We start from the raw sequence: 15,493 nt of genomic DNA on the forward strand, positions 1-15,493 counted from the left end.
GGAAGTTTCTGTGCATACACACTCAGAAGTTTTGTCCCAAACAGACAATCATCTCACCAAGCACACGCCTCATACGTGTTTCAAGTTCCTAACACTGGTTGAAAACGTTGTCGTTCGAGTTAAATATCATTATTGCGAGTATGGCGTACCTGTGTTTTCTGTGTACATCGATTTTGTCACCTTTTCCTGTCGCAGGTGTGTCGTCTGTTTTCCACCCTCCCTCCAGAGCGGACGGCCATGTTTGTTAGTCACGCGACGCTAAAAATAGCAACTCCGGTCCGTGAGGTTGTTTGGTGGATCGCGTGCGCGCGAGCAGGTGTGGAAAGTTACTACTCTGTCTGTCTGTCTGTCTCTCTCTCTCTCTCTGATATTCTTTTTAACTCCTTTAGACGAAATTCATTAGACAAAAAAATCACACACACACACACACACACACACACACACACACACACACACACACACACACACACACACACACACACACATATATATATATAACACAGAAAACACACACACACACACACACTTATGTACTGACATACATATATACATAAACCGAAAACACACACACACACACACACACACACACACATATATATATATAACAGAAAACACACACACACACATACACACTCATGTACTGACATACATAGATACATGCATAAACCGAAAACACACACACACACACACACACACACACACACACACACACACACACAGAGAGAGAGAGAGAGAGGATCAGTCTATACGTGCATGCACGTACACATACACAAATAACACAGAGACAGACACGGACAGAGAAAGAGACACACAGAGAAGGTAGTGATAACAGAGCAGACTTACAAACGAGAAAAATAGCTGAAAGAAAAGACATGCACAACACCCGATCACATGAACACGCAAACAAACAAAACAAAAATGATGGATTTATTTTTCCATACATAAAAAAGTAAGCATTCAAATGAAAGAAGCGCTGAATAAGCTTACACTTAGCACATGCAAGAATGCCGGTAAAAAGACGAAAGAGATATGGCAAGACCTGCATGTATGGTTAGTTTTTGTTGTTGCTGTTTTTAACATAATGTTTTCATCATATGACAGTATACAACTTTTGCTTTTAGTAATGCTGAGAAAAATATGACAAAGCAAAATTGAAACATCAAAAACATAGAAATAGAAAAAAAAGAAGAAGAACAACAACAACAACAAAAACCAAAAAAAAAAACCACACACACACAAAAAAAACAACCTCAAACGAATCATCAAACCATAGTCATGTAGACCTAGAGATGAACTAGCTCTATCGTAGTCATGTACATCCACAATATATAATTTCTCCTTTTATGGATTTGCATTTCATGACACAAGCAGACAGACTAATACAAGCAAGCAGACAACGAACAAAAGAATTTGTTGTAAAGCCAAACTTTTATCTTGAACTCTTAAGAACTTGTTGTAAAGCCTAACTTTTATCTTGAACTCTTAAGAACTTGTTGTAAAGACTAACTATCATCTTGAACTCTTAAGAACTTGTTGTAAAGCCTAACTTTTATCTTGAACTCTTAAGAACTTGTTGTAAAGCCAAACTTTTATCTTGAACTCTTAAGAACTTGCTGTAAAGCCAAACTTTTATCTTGAACTCTTATTCTTTCCTATGCAGTGCTTCATTTTATTCATATAGTTCAAGAATATTGAAGTTGTTTTCGAAAGCAATCATATTTCTCTACTAGATGGTTGCCTGTCATTCATCTTCTTACTGTACTCAAAGGTAAGTGAAGGGGGGGGGGGGGGGGTCGTGGGGGGGGGGGTTGAGTGGGGGGCAAAAACAATTGTTAATCGTCTATGAATGATGACGAAGTCGTTCTTTGCATCGTAGTTGTCACAAAATTAATTTTTCAACTGTATAAAACAGTGCTGGTGGAAATGGTACAGGGAAGGGAGATGATGCTGTTTCTTCAACCGGAAGCAGCAAGTGGAATTTGTCTGGGTTATCCTTGTGGTAAACAACACGGACGTGATTATAAATACATATCTATCATCTGTACTCTAAGTGCGTGGATAAACAGTGGTGTCATGACAGCTTACAGCACGAAGTCTACCTTTGCTGCAGCAGGTGACAATGTCTTACAAACAGTTTTGAGATTCATTGTTGGAGTCGGGGTGGGAAGACACGCAAACGAACAGATTACCATCTGATCTTATCTTATCGGATGTAACATAGATACGCGGAATAAGCATCTACACGTGTTATAGAAATGACACACATTGATGGTAGACATGCAGGCTTATCTGTGTTCTGTCCTTAGTGGTACCGTGGGCCTAAACAAGGCGATCGTGGTGTGACTGGCACAAACCGCCAGAGCCCGTCATTCAGACGTTCAAATGAAATACCGCAGCGTTGTTAGACTTCACGGCTCTGCTCTTTCTTTTGGTTATTTAGACCCAGGGTTCCAGATAAGTCCAGAACACACACGCACAAGCCGCAACCCTAACTTGAAATCAGTCAGGCAGCGTGGTATTTCAACGCAGAGCAAGCGAGGTGCGGGCGGGCAGAACTCCCACCAGACTGGCCCGATGACGCTCCTCCCCAGATATAGTGCCAGATGTCGCTCATGAGGGTGAACATGATGGCGAAGGTATCGCAGACCTTGTTCCACACCTTGCACGCTATCTCGTTCAGCTTGTCCAGCAGCCAATAGAAGAAGCCCAGCAGTGTCTCCCCCACGCGACCCAGCATGGAGCTTACGGCCTTCCTTCCTTCCTCCTCGCTGATTGTTTCCGTCGGTGTGCCTTCGTCCCTGTTTGGTTCGTCACCGTCTGAGTCACCGTGTGGGTCACCGTCTGAGTCACCGTGTGGGTCACCGTGTGGGGCACCGTGTGAGTCACCCAGGCTGTGAAAGAGACACAGCACCTTTTTGTAATGACGAGGCACTGAAGGTAACCATTATGCTAGTGTGAAAGTGATGGCCTAGTTGTGGAGTGATGGCCTAGAGGTAACGCGTCCGCTTAGGAAGCGAGAGAATCTGAGCGCGCTGGTTCGAATCACGGCTCAGCCGCCGATATTTTCTCCCCCTCCACTAGACCTTGAGTGGTGACCTGGACGCTAGCCATTCGGATGAGACGATAAACCGAGGCCCCGTGTGCAGCATGCACTTAGCGCACGTAAAAGAACCCACGGCAACAAAAGGGTTGTTCCTGGCAAAATTCTGTAGAAAAATCCACTGCGATAGGAAAAACAATAATACTGCACGCAGGAAAAAATACAAAAAAAAATGGGTGGCGCTGTAGTGTAGCGATGCGCTCTCCCTGGGGAGAGCAGCCCGAATTTCACACAGAGAAATCTGTTGTGATAAAAAGAAATACAAATACAAACAAATACAACAAATGTCATCTTTTCATGCGCCTATGTTGTTACATGTTTTGCTTAGCAAAAGAAGTTCCTGTTTGAACAAAAAAGGATAACAATGAGTGCTCTTGTTGTTGTGTCAGAATATCAGATCAAAGTGCCAAGTTTAGAGAATAAAAAAATATATATAAATATAACAGTAAATGCAGTTTGTATATAATTTGGCTTCTTTTTTTTTTCTTTTTTGTGCCCATCCCAGAGGTGCAATATTGTTTTAAACAAAGATGACTGGAAAGAACTGAAATTTTCCTATTTTTTATGCCTAATTTGGTGTCAACTGACAAAGTATTTGCAGAGAAAATGGCAGTGTTAAAGTTTACCATGGACACACACACACACACACACACACACACACACACACACACACACACACACACACACACACACACACATACACACACAACCGAATACCGGGTTAAAACATAGACTCACTTTGTTTACACAAGTGAGTCAAAAAACCACAAACCAACCCACCTGATCGTCTCAAACGAACTGCCCGAAGACCCCTCATCGGCGGAACCAGCAACACGTTTCTTTTGTTTCACATAGGTGGCCAGGTGGTTGTACACGTCTGTGGCACAACACACAGACAGTACAGGTGTAAAGTCGTCACGCCTCACGTGTCATACCTACTTAAACCAACAAAGGAATCATGAAACACACACACACACACACACACACACACACACACACACACAAACACACACATACAGAGAGAGAGAGAGACAGAGAGAGAGAGAGAGAGAGAGAGAGAACAACTCTGCAAAGCATATACTATAGCAAAAGGACATACATTGATGTCACCTTGACCTTTGACCTCTGAATTAACGAAACATTCATGGTCTGGCAATCTTGCCACAAAAATTCATTGTACCTTCTCAGATGAAACTTGGATGAAAAACTCATGTTCTATCATCATTCACATTTGCCGTATTGTGACCTTGAACTTTGATCCTGTCTCTTTGCATGTGGTTTGTTCTCATCATGGCCAATTGCTATGCCAGATTTGGTGTGAAGACATCCTCTCTCTTTGAAATAGAAACTTTTATCAGTATCACGTGCCAAGTTGTGACTCCTGTTTAAGGGATCATGCTGCACCCATGACAAGTCACAACATCAGGCTGGATAAAAGTTGGAAGTAGGATGCCGGTAAAACGCTGTTAGTCTTGGCTCAAGGCCTGACCATCGACCCAGCCACACCGGGATTCGAACCCAGACCCTCAAGGACACTGTATTGGTAGGCAAACGTCTTAACCACTCTGCCACCAGGTGTGACACGGCATTGTGAGGGAATTGGTATGTTATTTGACTTGCGTATGTAAAAACAGAGTGGGTCCATGTGATAACACGGTTTGACAGTTCCTCAAGGAAGCATTACCGTGTTCGGCGGACAGATCCATACACGCTACACCACATCTGCTATACGGATGTCTGACCAGCAGCACAACCCAACGTGCTTAGCCAGGCCTTCCTGCATAAACCCGGGAGGTAACACAGCGCACAACAATGTCAGTGCATTTCCTTCCTGCTGTACAAACAACGCTCAGTTCACTTCACATATTGACATAAGGTTAAAATTGGGCCAACGGCAAGGTGAGGGCTGTAAGATCAATGACTTCTTCAATGCGATGGGAATTCATTTACAGCTTAGTCTTTCGTGAAGGACTTTGACCCTCAAACTAAGATGAAAGATTGCATTTGGTCTTAGTGCCGCAGCCTTGGAGAGCTAGTTGGCCTTTGGGAACATCCCAACGCCGACTGTCCTAAAACCTTCTTGGCCGAGAGAGGGGGGATGTAACTTGGGCAAGACACTCTCCACAAAAATTAAAATTAACTTGATTCCAGCCAAGGTTGTCAGGACAGCAAGTTGCCTCCTCTGCTGTTCTGATGGTCATAGTCGGGCACTGACTGACTATCATACCTTTCTGCTGGGTAACGATTAGAGGGGGTGTCTTCTGGTGAGACACCCCCTGCCCACCACTGCTTCCATCGGAGCTGCCAAAGCTGTCCACAAGGTCCACAGCGGCGTCCCGAACAGCGTCAAAGGTTTTCCTGATCATCTGTTTGACCTGCTCCTTGTCGATGTTGGGGTCTCCTGTTTCAAAGACCTGCTGGATACGACTCACGTTGTTACTGAAGGTTTTCACTGCGTCGTGCATCTTCTGCTGTGGGGTCTTGTCGGTGTTCTCGGTGTTCATGGTGGACCAGTTCGGTTCTCAGGCTGTGACGTTCGGCGGTGGTGAAGGTCGAGGTGTGGCGAGGGCTCTGAAAACAAAACAAGGTCGTGATGGTCATTGATAATTCTTCTTCTTCTTCGTTCGTGGGCTGCAACTCTCACGTTCACTCGTATATACACGAGTGGGCTTCTATATGTATAACAGTTCTATCAGCAAATTTATCACTTCTGTACATGTACAATGATAAAGTTGTGTTTCTCTGTTCTCTTTATGTCCTCTATTTGTTTCTCACTTCCGTCATGTTTCTGTATGTGCATAAGTGTGTGTGTGTGTGGGTGTGTGTGTGTGTGTGTGTGTGTGTGTGTGTGTGTATTGGATGGGGAGAGTGTGTATGTGTATGTATGTGGAGGTGGGGGTGGGTCGATGTGAATGTGTGAATGCGTTCGTTTTATTACTATTATTACCTTTTACACTGTTGATGATGATGATTATCATTCGTAGTAGTAGTAGCAGTAGATGTAGCAATGTTAACAAAATCATTCTTGTTGTGTCGTTATCGTTAATGTTGTCACAGGGACAGATTGGAAAACTAGGCGATGCCTAAAATCTTTATCCTCCTTAAGTAATAAAGTTTTGAATCTTGAATCTTCTTCTTCTCCTCCTTGAGTCTAATATCATCATCTTAGATGAACAGACTATAAATAAATAAACGAAAAAAACGTCGTCCTCCTCCTCTTCCTTCTCCTCCTCTTCCTCCTCCTCCTCCTCCTCCTTCTTCTTCTTCTTCTTCTTCTTCTTCTCCTCCTCCTCCCCCTCTTCTTCCTCCTCCTCTTCCCATTTCGTGTTCTTCTTCTTTGTGGAAATGAAAAACAACAACAGACAATCAAACAAACAAACAAACAAGAACAACGGAAACATCGCAGTTTGAATAATCAAATAAAGTAAAATCATTGCATCTCTCTGAGTGGACACTGTTAGCAGAACGTGGGAAACTTTTTGCAGGAATATGACAAACTGCTGTGCAACATTTTGTTCAGCAGACAGGCAGAGACAGCCGCGAAAAGACATACAGTGAGAAATATATACACTTCTTTTTACCGGGTTGAAATAAACCCCGCATTTCCTCGTAAAACGCCTGTGTCGTTATAATCTGTCCAGTCAACAAAGCTCTTGTTCCTTAGAACCTACTGTAGACGTTATCATCATATTGTGATTATTACCGTTGTTGCTATCATTAGTAATGATATTATCATAGTCATCACAGTTGGACAGAACGGCCATACCGCGTTGGAAACAAACGGTTCTTGTCCAATCACCGATGACAAGCAACGTCGGATCCGGTTAGTACTTGGACGGGGGACCGCCTGGGAGCACCAAGTGCTGTCGGCGTTCCTTTTGAGGGAAGGTGGTTGTGGTCATGACAGTCATCTGCCGATGCAGTGTCCGAGAGGGTCTGGGTTCGAATCTCACTCTCGCCCTTCCTCCCAACCGAGTTTGACTGCAAAACCTGAGCGTCTAGTCATTGTGATAAGACGATAAACCTATATCCTGTGTGCAGCACGCACTTGGCACATTGACAAAGAACCCATAGCAACGAGAGTGTTGTCCACTAACAAAATTCTACAAAAGAAATTCACTTGGACAGGTACACAGATGTATGCATGCACTCTTAGGCCTGACTAAGCGCGTTGGGTTATGCTGCTGGTCAGGCATCTGTCTAACAGATGTGGCGTAGCGTATATGGATTTGTCCGGACGCAGTGAGGCCTCCTTGAGAAACTGAAACTGTAACAACCTCGATCATGTCTGATCATGTCTGTTCATGCCTGTTCATGTCTGTTCATCTGTTCATGTCTGTTCGTGTCTGTTCATGTCTGTTCGTGTCTGTTCATGCATGTTCTTGTCTGTTCATGTCTGTTCATCTGTTCATGCCTGTTCATGCCTATTCATCATGTCTGTTCATGTCAGTTCATGTCTATCTGTTAGTTTGCCTATAGAAGACCGCAGAGTTGTCGCAGTGTTTTATATTGTGACCTGTGTTGGTGTTCCCGTCCACAAAAGGACAGGCCAATATATGTAATTATTGTTTCTCAGTCCGCACTTCTTTGCAACATCAGTTTTCAATTTCCGATTCGGGCCTCTGGCGGTCTAACCATACATTTATCCTGAAAATACAGGTGGAAATTTCGCTTACAAGAAATATCCAACTCCCCGATGGGCCTTTATATAGCAGTCTAGCAATATTCATAGACAGTTGAAGCTGTTCGCTGACTAGACTACCGACATCTATCCGACGGGGCCTGAGCCCAAAAGTATGGCCATAAATAACAGTGACATATATACATCAGTGATGATCATTGTTTCATAGTCCACAGTACTTTTGGGCACCAGTTTTTTTAATTTCCGATTCAGGCCTCAGGCAGTGTAACCAAGCATTTTGAATGTGCAAATTGAATGTATTTCGTGGGCGTAAATAACCTGATAACTGTGTGTGTGTGTTGGGGGAGGGGGAGCGATTAGGGGGGGCGGGGGGGGGCGAGGTGGTTGTACGTGTGTGTGTGTGTTTGTGTGTATGTGGTGTGTGTGTGTGTGTGTGTGTGTGTGTGTGTGTGTGTGTGTGTGTGTGTGTATGTGTGTGTGTGTGTGTATGTGTGTTTGTGTGTGTGTGTGTGTGTGTGTGTACGTGCGAACGTGCAGTGCGTGCGTGTAACTATGTGTGTGTGGGGGGGGGGAGGGGGGGAGAGGTGGTTGTACGTGTGTGTGTGTGTTTGTGTGTATGTGGTGTGTGTGTGTGTGTGTGTGTGTGTGTGTGTGTGTGTGTGTGTGTGTGAGTGTGTGTGTGTGTGTGTATGTGTGTGTGTGTGTGTGTGTGTGTGTGTGTGTGTGTGTGTGTGTGTGTGTGTGTGTACGTGCGAACGTGCAGTGCGTGCGTGTAACTATGTGTGGGGGGGTGAGGGGGGGAGAGGTGGTTGTACGTGTGTGTGTGTGTTTGTGTGTATGTGGTGTGTGTGTGTGTGTGTGTGCGCGTGTGTGTGTGTATGTGTGTTTGTGTGTGTGTGTGTATGTGTGTGTGTGTGTGTGTGTGTGTGTGTGTGTGTAGAGTTGGTATGTGTGTGTATGTGCGAACGTGCAGTGCGTGCGTGTAACTATGGGGGTGGGGGGTGGGGGGCGGGGGGGAGAGGTGGTTGTACGTGTGTGTGTGTGTTTGTGTGTATGTGGTGTGTGAGTGTGTGTGTGCGTATGTGTGTGTATGTGTGTATGTGTGTTTGTGTGTGTGTGTGTGTGTGTGTGTGTGTGTCTGTGTGTCTGTATGTCTGTGTCTGTGTGTCTGTATGAATGTAAGGTATGTCCGCCCGTGCCCGGGGGGACAGTCACACAGAGCCACGAAGCAGCGATGAGCAGCGAAGCACAGACCCAATGTCCGCCAGTGACGAGTGACGAGGCAAACTGAAGACACTGAGGACACTGTTGACGACTCCAAGTGGCTGCATCCGTTCACACATTCCTCTACTCTCGTCTTCTCCATTTAACCAATCACGCCACCGCCGGCCCACGCCGGCGCGCAGCTTCCGAGACATCAGATATGATTATGATTATTTATAGACATAATAATCATCACTGTTTTGTCGGTGGCAGGCCTCTCCTGTCTGTGGGAGGTCAACCGGGTTACTCTCTTTTAGGCGTGAGTTGGTTTTGAGGGGGTGGTGGTGAAGTGCTGTGTGTGTGTGTGGGGGGGGGGGGGGGGGGGGGTATGTGTGTGTGTGTGGGGGGGGGGGGGGGGGGGCGTGGGTGTAAGCAGAGGCCCTATATAAGGGCCGTGATGTGAGGCAGCAAGTGTCGGAAAGAACGGATCAGGTCGCGGAAGGTTAGGATAAATTCTGGACCTTCCCAGGCGGTGGCTCACAACTACAATTTCTGTTGGGGTTCATCTCTGGTTTTTCACTCCATTGGGGTCTGTCATCGTACTGACTGCTGCTGTGCCGCCGGTCTGTGTGTGTTCAAGGTAGGCCTATGTTGTTATTGACAGTTTTTCGATGTGGGAGCTTATGATCGCAGTTTTAATTTTAAGAAATTCTGAAAATTAATGATATTTCGTGGTCTGTTGCTTAGGGTGTGTGTGTGTGTGTGTGTGTGTGTGTGTGTGTGTGTGTGTGTGAAAGTCAAAGTCAAAGTCAAAATTTTTATTTCAAGTTGGTAACTGAATAAGCAACGACTGCTTTTTTTTAATTTTTTACACCAAGCCATTTGAAAAAAAAGAAAGAAAAAAAAAGAGAGAAAAAGTGGGAAGATACATAGAACAAAACAGACAAAAATACTGGAAATATAGTTACGTGTGTGTGTGTGAGAGAGGGAGAGAGAGAGACAGACAGACAGAGAGAGAGAGAGAGAGAGAGTCTACCATCGTCATTCCAACAGGGATGTCTGTTTATCATTCTCGTAAATGCTTGACTGAAAGAATATGTTTGCAATAGGCTGCCCGGGTCACACACCTTTCGTGTTTACTACCTCGCAAAAGAATTAACCCTCCATCAGAAAGGATCACTGAACCCCACACGTTTCCTAACCGAACGAAACAGAGCCCCACTCGTGTCCTTGTTTCAGTTTCAGTTTCAGTTTCTCAATGAGACGTCAATGCGTTCGGACAAATCCGTGTACGCTACACCACATCTGCTAGGCAGATGCCTGACCAGCAGCATAACCCAACACGCTTAGTCAGGCCATGAGTACATGCTGATATATTTATGTTCCTATCAGACTGGATTTCTTTTTACGTAATTTTGCCAGAGGACATCACAGTTATTGCCACGGGTTCTTTTTCAGTGCGGCAAGTGCGTGCTGCACACGGACCTCGATTTATTCGAAAGACTAGACCCTCATTTCGATTTTTCCAAAGTTTGGAGAAAGGGCGAGAGCGGGATTCGAACCCACACCCTCACAGTCCTAGTAGTAGCAGTAGTGCAGGAACCGGCCCAGATCTGTCTGCCTAGACCTCAGGACCTTTTTTATGTCCCTTTTAATATCTGTCTCTTTTTTCCTTATTCGGTGGATAGGCCCTACGCATACGCTATTGGGTTACATCATTCATTCATTGATATCCATTCGTCAAAGTAATCATAATAATAATATATATATATAACAACCTTTTGATTTGGTGTTCATCTCAAGAAGATATTCAAACATATTGGTATTCCGTGAAAGTTAAGTTTCAATTGGTACTGTATATGGCACTGGTGCGTTACATGTTTATGCAATTCGATTAGCGAATGAATTTTTGGTCTTTTAGTGCTCCTTACGAATCTTCCTCACTGAGTCATCAGTGTAGTTTGTTATTTTCTCTTGAGTTTTGTGCTCTGCTGAATTTTGGTGTTTATATATTTGGTTGGTTGTTGTTTTTGTCCGGGCAGCCAGTGAGCTCAGATACGCTTACGTCAGCTGACGAGTCGGGGCCTTGATCAGATGACGAAAATCTCTCCAATTTCTTCTCTGACGTCCCCTCACCAACCTCTGTGTCGTCATCTCTCCCTGACGTCATCACACCATCCCGCCGTTACAACCGCTCTGGCGAGAGACTGAAACTGACTCCAGCCCTGTTTCTGTCCTCGGGACCTCCACTGGTGAACCAAATCAACACTCCTGCATCGAACGACGTGACTTTAAAAGGGCCTTTGTCAATGTAGAGTCGTGAAACTCAGCACAGTACATTAAGACAAGCAAGCAGCTTACTGATTCGGAACATTAAAGGCTCACTACAGGTCGTCAGAAGAAAAAAAAAATGGAGCTTTTTCCATTTCACTGGATTCTCTTCACTTTGCTGATGGGTCTACCTGTCGCCTGTACTTTTACGACAGGTAAGAAAACGTGTGTGTGAAGGCACACACACATACATACTACATGATCACACACACATACACTACATGATCGCACGGCACGCACACATACGCACGTGTATATACACGCAAACATACACACACGCACATTCACACGCGTGCACAAAAACTGAAATTGCTCAAATACCCCACTGCTATGTTTTAAAAAACAAAATCTACTCGCGTGGGCTTTTGAAAAAAATGTAGCTTTAAACATCACTCTTTTTGTTTGTAATGATATATGTAAAAGATGCGTGTGTGTCATGTTTATACACCCCCTGTGGTTTTATAAGATTCTTTGCCTTGCCTTAAGAGAAAAAGAATAATTTGAGGAAACCATGGGCTTTTTTTTTCGTCGTAGTTTATTTTCTCTCGGGTTTTGTGTGTTACTTGTTTAGGGTGTTCTCTTCTTCTTCGTTCGTTGGCTGCAACTCCCACGTTCACTCGTATGTACACGAGTGGGCTGTTACGTGTATGACCGTTTTTACCCCCGCCATGTAGGCAGCCATACTCCGTTTTCGGCGGTGTGCATGTTGGATATGTTCTCGTTTCCATAACCCATCAAACGCTGACATGGATTACAGAACTTATAACGTGCGTATTTGAGCTTATGTTTGCGTATACACACGAAAGGGGTTCAAGCACAATAGGTCTGCACACATGTTGACCTGGGAGATCGGAAAAATCTCCACCCTTTACCAGTCAGGCGCCATTACCAAGATTCGAACCTGGGACCCTCAGATTTAAAGTCCAACGCTTTAACCACTCGGTTGTTGCGCCCGTTGCTTAAGGTGTTTATAACTTTGTTTAACTGTGCCCAGGCAGCCAATCAGCTGAAGAGGAGCTCCCGTGGGATGACGGGTCGGGATCTGCATCAGATGACCAAGATTTCTTCAACCCCTTCTCTGACGTCATGTCTCCAGCCTCTGATGCCATCTCACCTGTCCGCTGTTACAAATGCTTGGGCGTCAGAGGCGAGTTTGGATGCAACGTCACTTCGTTGCGTCAGAGTCCAGAAACCTATCTGACCGGCTGTAGCGGCCACTGTCTGAACATGACAACAGGTAACGTAATCGAGACGTTAACTGGAGTGAGAGAATGACAATGACTGTTCATTATGTGTTTATCGGCCCAACACTCAGCTTATATCACAGATTGACGTAAGTTTTACATTTAGGCCAACAGCAAAGTGAGAGCTGTATTATCAGTGGTTTCTCCAGTCAATGGGAAATCATTTACAGCTTAGTCTTTTGTGAAGGACTATGACTCTCAAACTAGGAGGCAAAATTGCACTGGTTCTTAGTGCTGCAGCCTTGTGGGCTAGTTGGCCTTTGGGAACCATCCCAACCCCGACTGTCCTAAAACCCTCTTAGCCGAGTGGGGATGTAACTTGGGCAAGACACTCTCCACTATAATCAAATTCTAGCCCAAATAGTCGGAATAGCAGTTGCCTCCTCGACTGACAATCAATGTGTTTATATTCACAATAATCATTGCTGCAGTGAGACAATATCAGTGACTGTGTTCATTAATATGCAATTATATTCACTATAATCATTACGTGGTTATGTTTTCTTTCTTTCTTTTTTTATTGTGGTGACGCAATTTTACTAGTAAATACTTAATTGTACACCTTCTTGCTTTATCGTCACCACCATTAAGTTTGTGCAACTGCCACACAAGTTATGAAGAAGGAAAAAAAAAAGACCGTGGAGAGAGAAAGGGAGTGGTGGGGGTGGGGGCCATGGGGGTGAATTCACACAGAGAGAGTGAGAGAGAGCATATAAATGTTTGTGCGTTATGTTTACATCTCTGGTCCTGCATCTTTGTGCACATCATAATACAGTGTTTCATACCATTAGCAAAGTGCTTTCATCATGAACACATCATCCAATGAAATTCACCATTGTCACTATCACCGCCAACCATTCATCACCCCCATGTTCTCACTGCAGAGTATGGTACCATCTTCGACTGCGTGGAAAAAGTGGCTGTCACAGCAGCTCGATGCGTCAAGGGAGGCGATTCGGTGATGTGTGTGTGTGGCACTGACATCTGCAATGGTCCTCCTGGCGACAAAGACAGCGACGTGGTAGAGCTGCCTCCGTCCAGACAGGGCATCAGACTTCGGTCAGAGCATGAGGTTGACATCGTCTTGCCGAGGCATCTCAGACAACATCTACAGGACACCAGGCCAGATAATAGGAGAAATTCTGGGTCACACTGCGTTATGTTGTGCAACGGTCTTTTCTTCTTGGTGAAACTTTGGTGCTGCTACACTATGTGGAAAGGTTACAGACTGTAAAATAGTGGCGTTACACTGTGTGTAAAGGTTACAGACTGTAAAATGGTGGAGTTACACTGTGTGGAAAGGTTACAGACTGTAAAATGGTGGTGGTACACTGTGTGTGAAGGTTACAGACTGCAAAATGGTGGTGCTACACTGTGTGTAAAGGTTACAGACTGTGAAACCACAGGACGAGATTAATCCCTGAACTGCTGATCAATGGTGTAATGAAATCATTATGGCATGAATTCAAAGTGCAGTTGCTGCTTTGTGTGTACCATAAAGTTCGGTCTATAAGTCACGTCTTTTTACCCCAGCTTCAACCTCTATGGCTTATACAATGATGCAACTTATTTGAGGATTTTAACGATCCCGGGAGTGTCACGTTCTCATCTATTCTTAGCTGCCCTTCAACTCACCAAAATCATGATTTCTGTGCATGAATTTTTGGATGAGCTTCAGGATAGTGTGCTAACTGTTCACGTTTTATAAATCAAATCCCCGCACATTTTGCTGAATAAAAAGCACAGTCCAAAGAGGAAGAAGTTCATGTAAAGAGTGGTAACTGAAATCCTCATCTGTAAAGTCAGCATGATTCCCACTTTTCCGCAATTCTTTTAGCAGATTTCAGCAAAAAGTGAAAATATAAGAGTCACCTAAACACATTTTCAGAAGAAAAAAAAATCTTATTCGCTTAGAGTTAACATGATAATTGGGAATATTACTGTACTTACTACTTTATGAAAGAAAAAACTGAGAAGTGCTGGTATGTATCCATACCGTTTTCATCCCTGTCGATTTAAGATTGGAGATGCTGTGTGTGAATTGTAGTAGATTTATGACAATGGCAGTAAAGTGCTACAAATATGCTCCGATTGGTGCCAGGTTTCATCATTTTGAATGTTAATTAAAAAAAACAAAAATATTTTTACTGGGGACCATGACCCCAGATCCCTAGAATTTCAGGAATTTTTTTTATTTTCCTCAGTGGGAACCCTGGTCAGTTTCAGTTTCTAAAGGAGGCTTCTTTGCATTTGGCAAATCCATATACGCTACACCACATCTTCAAGGCAGATGCCTGACAGCAGCATAACCCAACGCACTTGTCAGGCCTTGAGTGCATGCTTATATATGTATTTGTGTACCTGTCAGAGTGGATTTCTTTTAACAGATTTTTGCCAGAGGACAACACTCTTGTTGCCATGGGTTCTTTTTTGGTGCGCCAAGTGTGTGCTGCATACGGGACCTTGGTTTATCGTCTCATCCGAAAGACTAGATGCTCAGTTTGATTTTCCAGTCAGACTTGGGAGAAAGGGCGAGAGCGGGATTCGAACCCACATCCTCATGGACTCTGTATTGGCAGCTGAACGTCTTAGCCATTCTGCCACCTTCCTTCTGGTCAGTTTTACCACAGTGAGACGTCAGCCTTCACTGACAAGCACACTCATCAGCAGCGGTCACATTCCATGCATTCTGCCTAAGTAACATACCTTCGTTAGCCTCCTGTGTAGGGGTAGCTCGAGGGGTGGGACAAGCGTTACATCTGATAATGACCCCCACCACCTCTACACCACCTTCCTCATTGTTTTCTGTGTTTTCTTCTTATCATTATTATAATTATTATCATTCTATTTCCACCATTCCAGCCACTGGCTACCCTATCCCTGCACCCCCACCCACACACACCTGTGCCTCCTCCCCAGTACAGCAGATTTTTCAACCATGAAGTTGGCTGCATATCAATGAGATGAAGATAC

At 44.3% G+C, this 15,493-nt stretch overlaps 3 protein-coding genes across 5 annotated transcripts in view; 1 reads left to right on the forward strand and 2 right to left on the reverse strand.

The window, feature by feature from the left end:
- Positions 1–242, reverse strand: part of LOC143302366 (uncharacterized) — a 23,773-nt gene extending 23,531 nt beyond the window's left edge. Inside the window, exon 1 of one of the 3 annotated variants that reach the window (XM_076617013.1) lies at positions 150–242. The gene's annotated coding sequence lies outside the window, so the exon portion shown is untranslated. The other 2 variants (XM_076617015.1, XM_076617014.1) reach the window with 2 other exon arrangements.
- Positions 243–1,054: 812 nt separating this feature from the next.
- On the reverse strand, positions 1,055–5,692 carry LOC143302328 (uncharacterized). Its single transcript, XM_076616944.1, has 3 exons — positions 5,328–5,692; positions 3,881–3,977; positions 1,055–2,891 (listed from the first exon to the last, which is right to left on the reverse strand). The coding sequence occupies exons 1-3, from the start codon at positions 5,602–5,604 to the stop codon at positions 2,504–2,506; spliced, it is 762 nt and encodes a 253-aa protein (XP_076473059.1). The 5' UTR covers positions 5,605–5,692; the 3' UTR covers positions 1,055–2,503.
- Positions 5,693–9,382: 3,690 nt separating this feature from the next.
- LOC143302303 (uncharacterized) lies at positions 9,383–14,605 on the forward strand. The gene is made up of 4 exons (XM_076616909.1): positions 9,383–9,585; positions 10,988–11,431; positions 12,271–12,513; positions 13,405–14,605. Exons 2-4 carry the CDS (start codon positions 11,356–11,358, stop codon positions 13,752–13,754), a joined length of 669 nt encoding a protein of 222 aa, XP_076473024.1. The 5' UTR covers positions 9,383–9,585; positions 10,988–11,355; the 3' UTR covers positions 13,755–14,605.
- Positions 14,606–15,493: the final 888 nt, after the last annotated feature.

This window comes from Babylonia areolata, chromosome 29 (genome assembly GCF_041734735.1).
Source record: "Babylonia areolata isolate BAREFJ2019XMU chromosome 29, ASM4173473v1, whole genome shotgun sequence".
Lineage (NCBI taxonomy): Eukaryota > Metazoa > Mollusca > Gastropoda > Neogastropoda > Buccinidae > Babylonia > Babylonia areolata.